Raw genomic sequence first — 17,466 nt, forward strand, 5'->3', positions numbered from 1 at the left:
AAAGGTCTAAATATGAATTTACATATCGCGCTCGTACAGACCTTATAGAGAAGTAAGCTGGTTATAGAAGTAGTAGCAAAGGTGATGGTGCTTGAAGGTTAATGATTAAAGTCCAAACGCTCTGATAGATAGTGTCCCAGACACGCTGGCCTATATTCGACAGCCCCCTAGGTGTCTCACTTTAGCAGTGTTTGTCAGGACTCCGGCGAGGATGTGCGCTGACGTCACCGCCGTGTTGATTTGCTAAGCGGCGGGCAGAGAGGAGTTAGTGAGCGCGAGAGAGAGCGGGTACTGTGAACTGCGTTACTATGCTACAGTCCTAATAACCGCACGCTCGGAAGCCAAACGTGCAAGACAGGTGAGTACAGGCGCGCACCTTTACAACACCCACGGCTCCTGACAGACCCATCTGTCTGCGTGTTTTTAGTTTGGGAAGTGTTCACATTAAGAGATGATCCGCGTTGTGTTGACCAGATGTGTTTGCGCTCAGCATCACATCAAGTTACAGTGTTTCTACTGTTGCTTCAAGTGAAGGTGAATTGTGAGAGCGCACCGAAAAAGTGCAAGTGTGGCTGTCAAGTGTGGCGCAGGCTCAGGGCACCTGATAGATATGGCTGTTTATGTTCATCTTTACACATGTGGAGATGTTATGTTGACGTAAGCGTGCGTTTTAGTATTCGGTGGACGTGAGGTCTGCTCGCGCACCAGACAGTGACGTGCTTCCATGTGCTTTATTCTCAGCGTGAATGTTTCGAATTGAACGTTCATCAGAGAGTTTAAATATGTCCTAACTGAAGAAGTGTGTCGTTGAACAAACAAATGTCGGGGTTTTGATAATTGTTATTATTTTGGTTAACAGTAGGTCTGATCATTAAATCAGGGCCACCGTGGAGGTGCGTGTCACTGTCTTTCAAAATGAACCGCACTGAATTGGTTGTGATTTTTAAAGTGCTTTAATTTTTTGTTAGTTTTATAACAATACTGAAATAGATTAATTTAACCGAAAAGCTGTTTGCTTGTTCCTCCGATGTGTATGCGTACGTAACGTTAATGAAATAACAAACGGGTCCTTTAACTTCAATTGATTCACGTGTGAACAGTCAAATAATCATGTATTGATCAATCAAATGAGCTCTGACCGGACTTTTCATTGGTCTTTTTAACATATACGAGGTAGATAACGGTTATCACAGCTGTAGTTGACTAATAATACGAATATGTGTTGATCGTTTTTTGACTTTTGTCTGAGTTGTTGTAGTGCTGCTGCACAGTTCGCGTGCGTGAACTGGCGTCATTATTGCTAACGTCTCATCAGTTAACTGCAATTCAAAGACAATGTATTCATTTCTCACTCATTACTCGCCTTCCTGTACTCTGTAGTAATTTAAACGGCGTGAAACCCCTCGTATATATTTCTCTAGTGTCGCCATTTATCATAACTTTAGCTTATTTGCTGTCTGAGACGGTACATTCACAGTGAAAAGCCCGTCATTCACCGCTGAGATCATAGTGTTTGATATAAAGACTATTTACTAGTCTGCTCTTCTCTGGTGAGGCTTATTTTTGATCATATAAGACGGGGGAAATATTAAATATCGGAGTAAATCTTCCGTTCCTTATCTACTATTTTAAATATGTGTGATAATGCTGTAAACGGCATGGCTTCCTCTCGCTGCTATTATCATATATTAGTGGTGGATCTTCCTCAGATTGTGTTCACTCAAATGTGACGGTAATGTTTTTGTTGTAAGATAGTTAAGTTGTTGTACAAAGCCGATTTTAAACGTTAAATTATAGCTAAAATGTATTTTTATTGAGTAATACATTGTGATGGTGGTGAAGTTAAATGTTTTGCATATAATGAAAAATGCCCAAACGTTTGACCTTTTTATGTTGACAAATTACACGTTTTTTTTTTTTTTTTAAGATTACCTTGTAAGTGAGTTAATGGTTTATTTTTATAGTATATAGCAGAAAAAATGACATCTATATATAATTCACTAATGATACATGGAAATGTATTTTAAATAAAAATTGCATTTTGGTGTGTTTTAGGAGCTCTGAGCTGTTTTGTGTCATCCTCTGTTCCAACTATTCCTGGCAACAGCTTGCCTCACTCTCCATGCTCCGCTCAGTATCCCTGTCTGTGATGGGAATACTGAATAAGATGCCATTTCATTTCAGGAGGCTGTTGATGTGCTTTGTGAGGCGAGCTCGAACACATAGAAACAAAGGCTTGATTACTGCCAGCCTTTACTAGCACTAAAGCCAAGTTTGCGTGTTTCTCATGTGGGCCACTTGTCGTTTTGTGTTTTATTTTGTGCATTTTGACAGATTTTTCATCTCTTGCTAAAAAGGTTATTGGCTGTTAAATGCTATTTGTGATTGATATTGATATATGTGTGCTTTTATACTGGACAGATTACATTTGAAGTCTAATGTACTGGTTTTATTGTGTTTTTTTATAACATCTTTATTTTTTTTATACTGAAATAATTAGAATGATGGCTGTTATTTTAAGAACAAACAAACAAAAAAACAAACATTGTGACTTTGCTACATCTAACTGTGGGTCTCTCTTTCATCTCTTTCTAGATTGACCTTATCTTGTTTACAAAGATAAATGAACAGACTGCTACGTGGAAAGAGAGACTCATGAGTTGGCCGTGTGGATTTCAGAGACGTTATGGATTTGACTAAAATGGGTATGATCCAGCTCCAAAACCCCAATCACCCCAATGCCCTGCTGCACAAGGCTAATCAGATGCGCCTGGCCGGCACACTGTGCGACGTGGTCATCATGGTGGACAGCCAGGAGTTCCACGCTCACCGGACCGTGCTGGCCTGCGCCAGTAAGATGTTCGAGATCCTCTTTCACCGGAACAGCCAACATTACCCTCTCGACTTTCTCTCACCAAAGACCTTCCAGCAGATTCTGGAGTATGCCTACACTGCCACGCTCCAAGCTAAAGTGGAGGATCTGGATGACCTGCTGTACGCAGCAGAGATCTTAGAAATAGAGTACTTGGAGGAGCAATGCCTGAAGATACTGGAGACCATCCAGTCCTCTGATGAAAACGACACTGAGGTCAACATGAATGACGGAGGCGCAGAAGACGACGAGGAGCGCAAGGGACGGCATGGGAGAAACCCAAAAAAGCATTCCGTGGAGGTGGGCAGCTACGTGTTAGCTGCCCAGCAAGCACTGATGCTGCCAGGAATGGTGGATCAGAGTCCTTCTGTCTCCACCTCCTTTGGCCTCTCCACCATGAGCCCAACCAAAGCAGCCGTGGACAGCCTGATGAGCATTGGCCAGTCCCTCCTGCAGAGCACCATGCACCCTGGTGCGGTTGCTGATCAGCCTCTGTATGGCAACTCCCACCCCATGATGGGAGAGATGAAAACGGAGGTGATGCAAGTAGATGAGAGCGGAGAGCATGAGAGCCCTAAAGCCATGGAATCCAGCGCCTCCAGCAACGGCGAACGCAGTGGAGAAACTGACAAGAACCGTGATGGGCCCGGCACCCCTACCAGGAGCAGCGTGATCACTAGTGCCCGTGAACTGCACTACGTCAGGGAGGAAGGTGTGGGTGACCAGCAGCCCGAGGTCAGCCAGATGGGGCTGGAGGCCATGGCGGGGATGACCGAAAAACACTTGGCGTCGCTCTATGGCATTCCCCCCAATCACAAGAACGAAGCGATGCTCTCTATGCCTGCCTCCATGGCCTCATCCTTGCACATGTCCCCAGCCTTGGCCATGTCCATGGACTTCAGTGCCTACGGGGGCTTGCTGCCTCAGAGTTTCATCCAGAGGGAGTTCTTCAACAAGCTCGGCGAGTTAGCTGCTGGAATGAAGCCCGAAGGCCGCAGCCCGAACGAGCGCTGCAACGTGTGCGGCGCCGAACTACCTGACAATGAGGCCGTAGAGCAACACAGGTAAGCTTTTGTTCTTGTTTTTTGGTTGCCATAAATGTGTGTTCGCCGCAAGTGTTTTTTTTTGTTTTTTTGCTTCCCCTGGTGCAAAGGCAGGTCCCTAATTCAATTAGTTTACTGCGCTCTGTGAAACAAAGGGCCACAAGGTGCCCATTTTTAGAAATTATTTTGATTAAAGAACTTGGTTGCAGAGACATGTTAGTTGAAGATGAGTCGTGATGGTTAACTGTTGATTGCTTATCTTATTTCATGCTGGAGGTCAATTTGCTTAACACTCTGCCTGTGGTGGATATGAGAGAGAATGATTGCAGAGCTGATTTACGCACATATGTTTTTCTCATGCTTTCCCCTTATCAAGAAAAATTGCTCTTCAGCTGAAATAACTTTTGAAAGGAGTAAGGAAAAATAGGTCAATCAAGTTGCAATACAAGTATAGCTGTTTGAAACCGAATACATTCAATAAACAGAAAATGCTGTAGAAATGAAATGCCAATTTGCCAGTAGTTGTTTATAATTTATAATAAAAACATTGTTTTATCTGTTATTTTTATAAAGAAAAAACAGGTAAAAATAAATGTTTGCCATCATCAATAGTTAAATATGTGCATAAATTATTTTGCTTACTTTAAGATGTTCAATTCAGATATATTGCTGCAATTGCACACAACAATATGAGGCATTCCCAGGCTAGTGAAGAAAAATTATTATTTTTAACTTAGTTCCTTTAAGTGGGCCGTCTGTTTGTCACGGCTCCCAGGCGTTGGGTGCTGATCACTTCCAGGCCTGCGCTGGTGGCTGCCAAGTGGTCCTGGAGAGGCTCTGGCTGAGCCCATTAGCTGCACCTGGAGAGGGGGCAGGCTAATGGGAAGCAGCCCCCCCGACCCCCATGGTGTGGCCAGTGATGAGTAGGCCAGCCACCCGGGACAAGGAGGGCCTTATTAGCTTTATGAGTAAAGCAGACTGTCCAGCCCAGGAAATGAGGGTCTACATGGAGGACCCGTGCCGACCTCCACAGCGTAACCTTTTGGTCACTTGGCTGGCCTCTGGTTCTCGTCAGTGTGACTTGTGGGGGGTGTTGCAAGGAGCTGGGATGAGGTGAGGAAATCCACGCCAGACGTTATCAGCTTTTGATGCCCACAGCCACACCCTTGTTGCACCGAGTTGGTGTCGACTAGACAAAGATTGCAGGATTAACATGTTGAACATATTTGTACAATATTGTAGAATTGGACAAAACATTTATGTTTACATTTATTCATTTAGCAGACACTTTTATCCAAGGCGACATGAGCAATGTGTTATAGAGCCAACAATATTCATAATAAAAAAATGCAATGATCATTGTTACAGAACTCATAAAAACTTACAGGTTACACTAAACATTTAGCGGTTTCTTTTAGATTCACATTTAATGCACTTAAGAAACAAGGGGTTAAGTGTGTTTATTCTTGTGTCATGAAGCAGGCTTTTCAGTTGCTATCCAGCGGAGAGAGTTTTGATTGGATAAAAGATAAAGTTAAAGTGAGCCGGTCATGCACATCTTGGAGTCAATTGCAGTGAGATGCAATAAGATTATAAAGCAGCAACTGGATAAAAAGGCATTGAGGGAAAATGCCACACATAGGTGTCTCTTCACAGAGAAATTGATTATGTACGTCCTTCCATAGCCTGCACAAACCATACAATGTTATTTTGATAACTGTGTGAGTTTTAGTGCCAGTTGTTTACAGGATTTCAGTAGATCTGCATTCTGCGGGTTTCTTAATGACAGGCCCAGGATTGAGAGTAAATTGGTTTGAGCGTTTGTCCTTAGTCTGTTGGAATGCACAACGGTGAAAGTTCATCTGAGGATTCAGTTTCAGTCCAAATATTCATGTGTCTTTGGAAGTTCTCAAGATGGCATTAATAAATCCCTCTTAATTACCTTCATTATTCACTGAGTGAAAAATGCTCTTTCAACCTTGTGAAGTTTAAGGTTGGTGTTTATCTTTGAACAGAATAACTGACAAGCCGTGTTAATTTAAAAGTTGTCTGTGCTTGTGTGAATCATTGAAGTAATTGCGCTGACGTGTCATATGTTCTGAATTTGACTAAAATGGATGCAGCAGTTTTCGAAATGACACGTGATTGCAGTGATTTTTAGCAACACCATTGAGACAGAGATCCATATTGTTGTTCGATTTGGAACGTTAAGATGGGCACGTTTGTCAGTTTAAATGTGCATCATATCGTCACAGTATTTATTTCAATGCTTAAAAAAAAATAAAATCTAAAAGATGCATTACAGTGATATTAGAATGTAATTTCAAATCATAAAAATTCAGATGATTTTTGTTCCTTTCCTACTCTTATTTTATGGCATAGATATCGATGTACTTATCTACTGTACTTTCTTTTGAAGTTTCAATAATCAATGATTTTTTTGATAAAAGGAGTGACAGTGTCACATTTGCATTCACATTCACAGTTTTGTTCCTTTTTAAAGTTTTTTTATTTGTTTTGTTTTTTTTTCATCACAGCTCCTGAAGGCTCGCAGCAGATGGGGCGGCAGCTCTTGTTACTAATTACAGATTATTTTGCAACATCTTGTGCCAGGGTCCCAGCCATCTCTAGCACTCTATGTGAAAAATATTTCTGTTTGAGAGTTCATTTAGGGCAAACCGGTCAAGTTAACTGTCTGTAATTATTCCCAGATTGGGCACGAGCCTTTCTGTGTGTGGATGTGTGTGTGGGTGTGTGTGTGTGTATTTGAGAGCGAACGCATCAGTAAGTGCTTGCTTCCTGTATAAATTTAGCTTGCTGCATTCATTCCCTATTGCCCTGAGTTATGTCATAAAGCCCTGAATGATATGTGAATCACTTCCAAAACTGTGCGAGTGTCAAGACTATCCTATTAACTAGACCACTAGAGTAATCTTGTAATATCTGTGGTAGATGTATGTCTGAGGGTTGCCTAAATGAAGGCGTTTATTTGTTTTTCAGTCACCCAGAGTTCCCTACAGGAGCTAAATCGAAGTATCATTGCAGCTTTTTTTTTTTTTTTTGACACAAACCGGAGGAATTTTTATTTATTCACTTTTTGCCAAGGAAAACAGTTTGTGGCCCTTTGACTCATGGAAAATGATTACAGAAATATTTCAGCAACCTGCCAAAAAGAAAATAATCAACATGCACAGCACTGAAATGGAGGAAAAAAAGACACCGCATTTCATCCACGTTCTTTTAGAGTTTGGACTGTCGTTTTTGTAAAAGGGATCGAGTTGGTCCCAGCCATCTCTAGCACTCTATGTGAAAAATATTTCTGTTTGAGAGTTCATTTAGGGCAAACCGGTCAAGTTAACTGTCTGTAATTATTCCCAGATTGGGCACGAGCCTTTCTGTGTGTGGATGTGTGTGTGGGTGTGTGTGTGTGTATTTGAGAGCGAACGCATCAGTAAGTGCTTGCTTCCTGTATAAATTTAGCTTGCTGCATTCATTCCCTATTGCCCTGAGTTATGTCATAAAGCCCTGAATGATATGTGAATCACTTCCAAAACTGTGCGAGTGTCAAGACTATCCTATTAACTAGACCACTAGAGTAATCTTGTAATATCTGTGGTAGATGTATGTCTGAGGGTTGCCTAAATGAAGGCGTTTATTTGTTTTTCAGTCACCCAGAGTTCCCTACAGGAGCTAAATCGAAGTATCATTGCAGCTTTTTTTTTTTTTTTTGACACAAACCGGAGGAATTTTTATTTATTCACTTTTTGCCAAGGAAAACAGTTTGTGGCCCTTTGACTCATGGAAAATGATTACAGAAATATTTCAGCAACCTGCCAAAAAGAAAATAATCAACATGCACTGCACTGAAATATCTCACAAAGAAAGAAGGAAAAAAGACGCTGCATTCTATCCACACTCTTTTTGTTTGGACTGTCATCTTCGTGAAAGTGATCGAGTCGATCGATGTAGATCATCTTCTTTCTTTTTTTTTAAAGGGGTCAAATGATGCTATTTTCAAAGCTCATTATTTTGTGTATTGGGTGTAATAGATATGTTAGCATGCTTTAATGTCCAAAAAATGCATTATTTTTCATGTACTGTGCATTATTGCAGATCCTCTATGCATAGTCTTTCTAAAATGTGTTGATTTCTACAAAGCCCCTCCTTCGAAAAGAGCAGTGCGCTCTGATTGGCCAGCTGAGCCAGTGCGTTGTGATTGGCCAAACATCTCAAGCATGTGTCGGAAATGTAACGTCCCTTATCATAATCATGAGCTTTAGCTTCCAAAGCAATTATAAGAACAGTTAATAATGTCTTCAGTTTTACTATATCACAAGTGGCGCGTTCTGCTTCAGCTCTACTTGAGCATCCAGTGTGAAGCAGAACTACGTGTGTCATGTTTGTTGTCTTCTTGCCGCCAGTTATAAGCAGAGAACAGAGGATAGCAATAGCAAATTATAAAAGATACTTACGGGCTCTGATTCAGAAGTGCCAGATTGTCCTAGCAAAGTTGGAATTGCCCCATTTTTTAGAAACAGCCTTTCTGCACAGCCGGCCTTGTACTCTCCCAGGTTCAGGAAACTTTCCTCCATAAAATGTGCTGCACACTCGAGCATTTGGGTTGTACTGTTCTGGGACAGTGCTGTAAATAAATATTAACCACTGACTTATAATTGCGTCCACTTTCAGAAGGCCAAAAAAAGTGCTTTCGCATAGAAATACAAAGAGTCTCCACGGCATGGCGGCAACAACACTACTGCGATATCTGAAACCACGCCTTCTTTCTTTGCATATCCATTTGGGTGGTATTATGCAAATATTTCCACATAGTGAAATAGATATGTGAGGGAGAATTCAATCGAGGTGTTTTCAGCCGGTCTGGATCAGCCTTCTCTTTTAGATAGAAAAATTTATTTTGAGGGAGCTTTGAGCTTTGTAAATTTGCAGATCTTATACATGCACAGACAGCTACAAAACACACTAAAGTAAAAGAAAAACATGAAAACGCATCATATGACCCCTTTAAAAAGCAATAGATGTCTGGTTTTTAGGTTGTTCTTCATGGCAGACAGGTGGAAGAAGGTTGAGCGTAGTCGAGTTAGCATAGGTAGTGCTAACTGTAGCGCTGGCTACGGTACTTAAACAGGAGGCAGGGACTTATCTGTGCATATCAGAGACAGTGATAACCCTGTGCTCTACTTTCCACTATACCAAGAGCAGATGGGGATGATAAGTCCTCATGGTGCTGCAGAATGAGATAACACCAGGCTGCAGTGAGGTAAGAGGCACCTCACAACTTTCCTTGAATGCTCACAAGTGCAGCTGAATCTTACCACAGAGCTGTAACGCCCTTATAACGGCTGTCCACTGGATTTTTGACACACAACATGTACTTTGTGTTCTGCTGCTGCAGCAGTACGCAGTGAGCCGCTATAACATGTGTTTTGTTGTTTACCCCATGGAATTCAGTAAATCATTTTTGATGTTATCAAAGTCTCTTTAAAGGGATCGTTCACCCAAAAATTTAAATTACCCCATGATTTACTCAGCCTCAAGTGTATATGACTTTCTTCTTTCAGATGAAAACAATCAGTTATATTAAAAAATAAAGACCTTCTGAAGCGAAGCAATGCATTTGTGTAACAAAAATATCCATATTTAAAACTTTATAAACCACAATCTCTAGCTTCCGCTAACTGTTGTACGTGCATTCACGAGAGAGTGGTATTCCAGCGTATTACGTTGGACGTAGGCCGTTTTAAAGGGGATAGTTCATCCAAAAATGAAAATTGTCATCATTCACTCATGTTATTTTAACCCTGTATGACTGACTTTCTTCTTTGCAACCAAAAAGAAGATATTTTGAGAAATGTCTCTGTCTTTTTCTGCTCCATACAAGGGGAGGCAATGGTCATCAAAATGGTTTGGTTACCAACATTCTTCAAGATATATTTTCCCAATATCTATCTGGGTGAACTGTCCATTTAAGACAAGCGAGTTTACTCACGGCCATCTTGGTAACTCCCCTGGCCAGCGGTTTTCTATATGTGTAATATGCATACAAGTACAGCTCCTATTTATGAGTGAAATTCAAAACATTTTATTAAGATATATTTCAAATCGGTAATAAAATCTGACAAAAATTGCATTGTTTACTTTTTAATAAAGAATTGTATTTATAAATGTATAAATATAATGAAACACTATCGATATGGCTCTTGGTTCTTTTAACTGAAAGGCAGGTCTTTCTCCCATTTATTTTGCAACGAGTGGCCCATCTCCACCTCCTTATATTATCTTTGGTGTGACTAAGGATTTTTGTTTTTAGCACTATGGATTTTCAGGCAGGTTATATGCCATATTTTTAATCCAAATTTAAAGCAAGGCTGTGAGTGAAAAAAATGAAATGTTGTGGATATACAGTACATACATGTCACATGCATAATGTACAGGCATAATGTCCTGGAAAGTCAAAACCCTGGAAGTTATTTTTGAACTTGGACAATTTATCCATTTAAGTTAGGGGTGTCAAAGTCAGTTCCTGGAGGGCCGGAGCCCTGCAGAGTTTAGTTCCAGCCCTGCTCCAGTACTCATACCATGTAGTTTTCAAATAAGCCTTGATTTAATAAGGACTTGATTAGTTGGATCAGGTGTGTTTAATTATGGTTAAATCTAAACTCTGCAGGTCTCCGGCACTCCAGGAACTGAGTTTGACACCCCTGATTTAGGTTGTCTTAAAACTGAACCGTTCTCTGTGTCAGCTGATTTGATAGTGTGGTGTTTAACTCTAAAGCCTTATGGTAATTAAGAATGATTGCAATTAAGCCAACGAGACTTTAAACAAGTGGACCTTTCACTTTGTCAAGTTAGCCAATTAAGTTTTTGAAACTCCTCATGGCTGCTCTGAAACTGGGAATAATGCTGCCTAAAAATTTTTGGGACAAGAAATTTTGTCTTGTGAAATTTAGCTTTCTCATGTCTAGTTGTCTAAACATCTGAAATGCCTATTTTATGGTTGAGATGGGTTTTGTTAGTGTTTTGAGGAGGAAATTGAGTCATTGCCTAATTAAAGCTACTCTCTTTCTTAAGATATTCTGTGGCAAGGAAGACAGCGTAGAAAGAGGAAATCATAGTTTATCAACCAAGTAGTGTGAATTCACCGGTTTTAAAAGCCAATTTTAATTGATAGTTGCATAATATTATAATAGAATATGCCATCACAAACATTTATATTTTAGATTTAGCTATAAGAAAACCATATATATTTAATGCCTTTAAAATATGTATTATTTGTATTTTCAGTGCTTTTTCTTTCAGACGCTAGTATTTGTCTATGCAGCCCACATACGCCAGCAGCTGGCAGGCGCCCAATTATGGACAGGCTTTAAAAGCCCCGCTTGAACTGTAAAGATTTACACCGCCACCCCTCTGATCTGGAATCTGCCTTCTGTCCTCACTGTCAGGACAAGAGATGTATCGATTAAAGACTTAACACTAGGTTGCATCATATGTATTGGACTTGTGCACCTTGACTGCAGCTCTGTATCTTCAGAGCCTCGCTGACGAAAACAAGTTTGTTGATTTGTGTATCAGAGCAGTCCATCAGGTGGATTTCACCACCTAACTCTTATTTGATTCACTTCTGTCTACTCATCTGAGGCATCACCTACAGAGGGCTCGGGTTCGGCACTCACATGTAGAAAATAAGAGACTTTTTGATTCGCATGTGAATAAGGAATAAAAGTAAACACAGACAGGCAGACAGCCCTACCCCATATTATTAAAGCGATAGGGATCTGGCATGCCCAGTAAAAAGACATGACTGTTGCTCACAGGGCTTTTTTCACTGAGGTGCTTTTCACTGGCCGCTTTCTTATCTGTTTTCTGCAACTGGAGATGGAAGGATTACAGACAGAGCAGGGTGCTGCAAGCCCACTGCGGTGCCAGGTGGCACACTAACCATCTGCGAATATATCTGAAGCCATTCTGCTCCGCCACACATTTAGATGCGCGTATATGTGCATCAAAATCAGATTTAAACAGTGGCCGTGGCGATGTAGATGAAGAGAAAGCAGGCTGGTTGAGATAAGATGCTGGTGTTTCATATGGCCCTATTCTGGTCCTTTCTCACTTGTGTGACTGGTCAGAAATCAGATTCACTGCTGGTCTGAATCAGTTCATTGGGCTGAATTTGATGGGATAAATCTATAGTTGCTGTAATGCCACTTTCCAGAAAATGAAAGATTTTGTTGGTTTCAGAGTTGCCTTGTAACTTCTGATTCTTTTCATTTGCTCTATAAAATGATCTTTGTCATTTAATAACTATTTGACCTTTTAGATTTGTGTTCACTTTATTTGTCTTAAATGGAAAGTTCACCCAAAAATGAAAAATCTGTTTGCTTACCAACATTCTTCAAAATATCTTCTATCGTGCTCAACAGAAGAAAGAAACTTATACAGGTTTGGAACAAATTGAGGGTGAGTAAATTATGACAGAATTTTCATTTTTGGGTGAACTATCCTTTTAATAGTGTTTTAAATATCTTAAGTAAAATATACATACATATATTACACTTCTTGTATCCTCAAAGAAAAGTTATCCAATTTTATTTCAGCCACGTTAATATATCACAGGTTCCTCTTTTCAGTAAGTACAGTGTTTTAATCCCATCAATATTCCATTAGCATCTGGTTTCTGGCTCCCGCTACATGAAAGAAGACGTGTCGGTTCCCCCTCACTCGTTCTAAGGCGCTGCCGAGCTTTGCGTACAATAAAGGTCTGGAGCAAAGGGCCAAGCCAAGCGTGCACGAGGGCTGTGTGAATGCACTGCTGGGGCTCCGGAATCCCCTGGAAGTATCAAATCAGAACCTTCCTCGGGCTTCCACTGAGAGGGGCTCTAATTAGCTCCTTTGTTGCCTGTTGAATGGGGTGCCAGAGATTGGCAAGGGGCCCCTGATAGAGTGATACAAGTATGCTACGGAGGGGGTCATAAAATATCCATCACATTAGATCTGTGTGATGTCGGACCAGGTAGGAAGCGGCCAAACTGCATGTTGGAGGATTTGTTTATGGGAAAAACCTTTGCTTGAAATGCCAAGCACGGTAGTTATAAGTTGCTTAACTGCTCAAAGATAAATCAATAAAGATGGTTAAAATGATAATGCTAATTTTAAGTCTTTTTTGCAAAGAATTTACATTTTATTTTCATGCACTGTAAAAAATTCCACCATTGCAACTTAACCACAGTTGTTGCCTTAAATTTTTAAGAATAATCAAATTGGCTGTACAAGTTTATTTATTTTTTTTCTTGTCTACTTGAATCTTGTATAATTTAAATGAAGTTGAAGTTATTTTAAGGAGTGAAAGTAATGGAAAAGAAAATATAAAAAAAAATATTTTTTTTTTTTTTTTTTTTACTGTGTCCTGATTTTTTTATTGTTGATGTTGGCGATATTAGTAGCAGTTGTAGTATTTTATATATGTAGGCCTATACATATTTAAAATAATAATAAATTCTAATATTATAATATAATATTTATTTATCTATTTATTCTTTAATATTTTAGTTATAATATTTTATTTGCATATGGATTCCTGTTGAAATAACTGGATATTCTGGATTTTCATTTGAACAAAGGTAAATGTGACCACACCTTAAGACAATGTTTTTTTGCTCCAATACACCGCATAAAAATGCTATTATTTAGTGAATGTATTTCATATTATTTAGTGCCATCGCCCCCTCAGTGCCATCGCCCCCATCTCTTTTCTTACACTCTTTCTCCCCCTTCTGTGAGGGGTGGAAATTGAGTTAGTTGAGACATGGCCTAAAGAAGCCTTCCTCTCTTTCTCCTCTATTATCTCCTGCTGGAGGCATTTGAGAGATATGGGATGGCAACTCTGAGCGAATGCAGAAAGCCAACCGACACGTTTTAAACCATGTTGTAATCCAGGGGGATCAGTTGGATAAATGGTAGAATAAAGCTCAAACTATAATTGATTTATGTATTTGCTGACTGAAGACGCCTGCAGTGATCACTAGCTGGACAGAATGAATGATTAATGGCTTGGCCTTAAGAGAGCTTGTTTGAGCGAGAGGCCATGCCCTGCACTTACATTACCAAATACATCTGAGCTCTAATTCAATAGAAGAGAGATTATTTCACTAAGCACACTACCTTCATTTAGCCCCAGATTGAGTGATGGCCGTCAGTAAATTGCCATTGTTTGGCATACATCGTGGCCGTTGGGCTTTCTGAGTCACATGTGAGACTGAAAACATTTTATAAAACTAAAATGGCCCTGTAATGTTTTAATTATCTCAGTGTCTGTTTCTCATGCTACAAACAGCCAATGTTGTCAGTGACACGCACTTCTTCATCTCTCTTTCCATCTGCTCGAGACAGACATGAAACTGAAATAGGGTTTTTTTTTGCAGATGCATTTATATAGTTTTCTACCCTGTTTCTCTCAGACTATTTTTGACCTGTCAGCAAAATTGCACTTGAGTTTTATTGGCACGTTACACTGAGAGCTTTCTCTCCCTTTAGTTCAGGCTGAAGTGTTTTTGTGTTCCCTCACTGTCTGGGAGTCCAAAAGCCAGTCAATTTACTGGACTGATCACAAGGGCTGCCCACTGTGACACGTCATGACTCACACGGCATCATTTCTGCTGTTTGTGTCTGTGGCAGAAGGAAACTGATGATGCTGTCAGGATGTGCTGTACACCATTAAGCATAGAGCAGAACGGAGGCTCTCTGCTTCTCCCCTACATGAGCCACCACTGTGTCACCCAGCAATTTTACACCCCGTGCTCTTTGTTTGACCTTCCCATGAAAGAAAAGTCACATTGATCCTGTCTTTGGGGCTGGCAGCAGTTACTTTTAACGAGCCAAAAATGCATTTTGGCTGGGATTTCTCAAGAAAAGCTATAGTATCAGCCTGACTGTCTTATGCATTTTGGGATTTTTAGCCATTTCAGTGTGCAAGCATCAATCTGATTAGCTCGCTTTATGCAACTTGGTCACTTTACACATCATTCATCTGGTCTCTTCCGGTCTAAGTGGGCAGTTTTTGGTCAGAGTAATGAGGACCACAATGAGAAGACTTTTTTTTCTGCTAGTCGAAAAGTCTGGCTGTTGCACAACTAGAGAAGAGCTGGAGTCCTCAACAGGTGTTGGTGTCCTTATCAACACATCAAACCTTATCTCAGAGGCTCAGCTTCCTGCATCCTCACGCATGCATCAGAATAACTTAGCCTCTGACCTCATTCCACACTTGCACCTTGTTGCTCACCAAGCCTGAGCTGGGTTTCTCCATCAACGGTAGGGTCACCCTATCTGTCCTCCTACTCTTACAAATAAGACTCCCACAGTGCAGGTTCTCAAGGCTGTCTTATAGAATATAGAGAGCTCAATCGGGAGGTCTGACTGTGTTGTTTTAAATCCTGTCTTGGGTAGGGATGGGTACCAAGAACTGGTATTTTTTTGGACCGGTACGTAATTGGGTCAATACTGGAGTACCGATAAGCTTCAGGACAATCGATACTTGCGTTGTTTTATCTCCGTATACTTCAATGTTAACGACAAATTAGAAGCGGCTGCTTGTCATTTTCCTTCACTGAATGATGTGGCCGACGTTTGCTCGACGTGCGTGTGATATCCATTAGTGGTCGACCAATATTGTTTTTTTGACTGCCGATATCTTGGAAAGCAGGGTGGCCGATATAATTTTATTTATTTTATTTAATATTTAAGAAATTTGAAATCATTTGAAAATGGATTAAAAAATACATGTGTTCCTCCTGTCCGTATTCAATTCGCACGGACCGACCGTCATACAAAGTACACACGATCGTGCAGGATACAATTGCACACTTCATAAGATCTCACAGCTGAATTCGACTAAGTTTGCAAGATTTTTGAAATTAGATGTTCATTAGTCATTCAAATATTTGTTTAAATTATATAAATGCGTATTTGCTGAATGCTGACGGCAAACAAGAAAGTATTATAATGTTTGCCTTTCTATTACTAATAATATAGAATAAAGCAATCATTATAATACTTTTTGTATACATGTTAATTCCTTTGTTTAACCGTTCTATCTGATTATTAGACAGATTTCTGTCCGTATTAGACAGAACTGTTAACGACGACGCGCCGTCAAAATAAAAGTCCCGCGCACTGTCAAAACAAAAGTCCCGGCGCGAACGCATCGGCCAAACAGAAAAACTTATCGGCCGACCACTAATATCCATGCGCATGTGCAGTGTGTGTTTGCGTGCAATCAGTCATCGCGGCAAGAGTGAAACGTTTGAAAGTGTGGGCTCACGTTACAAAACTAGGTGACACCAGTGTCAGATGCAATATATGCAGTAGTGTAATAGTGAACGGAGGCAACACTAGTAATATAATGAAACATTTACAAACAAAACACAACATCTACCTCAAGCAATGCGCTGTATTATGTCTCGCGGCTCCAACTGAAACTCGCGAGACACATTCGCATCAAATGTTGATTCGGTAGAGTTACACTCACGAGAATTATTCGCAATCACAAAAGTACATTATTTCCGTGTGCTTTAAAGCCTTGCCGGTTAAACGTTTTATTCGCGTGCTGTTCTAACATGTGCTTATTCAGAGTGCGTACACCCGAAGCGTGCGTACACTAAAAGGCCAGTCAAACAGCACCTGATTACTTGGTTATCTTAATTATCGTCTGATTGCGCTAATACTGTCAAAAACACACGAGGTTTACATATAAACACAGTTAATTATGTCTAATATGAAAGTAAACAGTTGAGAGAAAAACAGATGTGTGCAGCTCTTAAAGCGGCAGTACTAATCATGCTGCCGCTTGTCATTAAAGGGATAGTTCACCCAAAAATTGTCATTATTTATTGGTTATGTTGTACCAAACATGTATAAATTTGTATTTATTCTTGTGCTGAACACAAAAAAAGATATTTTGAAGAATGTGGGTTAGGGCTGAAGCTATCGAATATTTTAGTAATCGAGTATTCTACCGAAAATTCCATCGATTAATCGAGTAATCGGATAAGAACTTTTTCTTTATTAAAGAGCAATACTAAATATACAAGAGAAAATAAGACAGGTCTCTTAAAATGAACAAGTAATGTGTTTCCTTCTTAGAAAAATTAAAATTTTTATTGCTGAAATTGCATATATTAATAACTGAAAACTAAACCCATTTAGTTATGTCCTCATTGAGACGGCAGACGCTGAAATCACCGCGAGCGTCACACGGCGCAGTGATGATGGCTGGAGGAGAGTGAAACCTGAACACTGCTGGGTGGCGCGGCCGAAAATTCAGTGCATCCCTAGTAAATGGAATAAACGATTCTTCGAAGCACATAATTTGCCTCGATGATTTTTTGTATTCAAGTTACTCGAGGAATCGTTTCAGCCCTAATGTGAGTAACCAAAACAGTTGCTGGTCCCCACTGACTTTATAGTAAAAAAATATGAAAGTCACTGGGGACCAGCAACTGTTTGGTTTCCCACATTCTTCAAAATAACTTTTTATGT

The 17,466-nt window shown here is 40.1% G+C and overlaps 1 protein-coding gene across 2 annotated transcripts in view; it reads left to right on the top strand.

The window, feature by feature from the left end:
• Positions 1-209: 209 nt before the first annotated feature.
• LOC107703518 (zinc finger and BTB domain-containing protein 16-A-like) overlaps positions 210-17,466 on the top strand; it is a 119,119-nt gene continuing 101,862 nt past the window's right edge. The window contains exons 1-2 of one of the 2 annotated variants that reach the window (XM_016506167.1): positions 210-358; positions 2,596-3,936. In XM_016506167.1, the coding sequence (XP_016361653.1) occupies positions 2,687-3,936 (1,250 nt within the window). In that variant the 5' untranslated portion in view covers positions 210-358; positions 2,596-2,686. The remainder of the gene's footprint in view (positions 359-2,595; positions 3,937-17,466) is intronic. The other variant, XM_016506168.1, reaches the window with a different exon arrangement.

The sequence above is a fragment of the Sinocyclocheilus anshuiensis genome, unplaced genomic scaffold (genome assembly GCF_001515605.1).
Source record: "Sinocyclocheilus anshuiensis isolate Anshui unplaced genomic scaffold, SAMN03320099.WGS_v1.1 scaffold330, whole genome shotgun sequence".
NCBI classification, from domain to species: Eukaryota; Metazoa; Chordata; class Actinopteri; order Cypriniformes; family Cyprinidae; genus Sinocyclocheilus; species Sinocyclocheilus anshuiensis.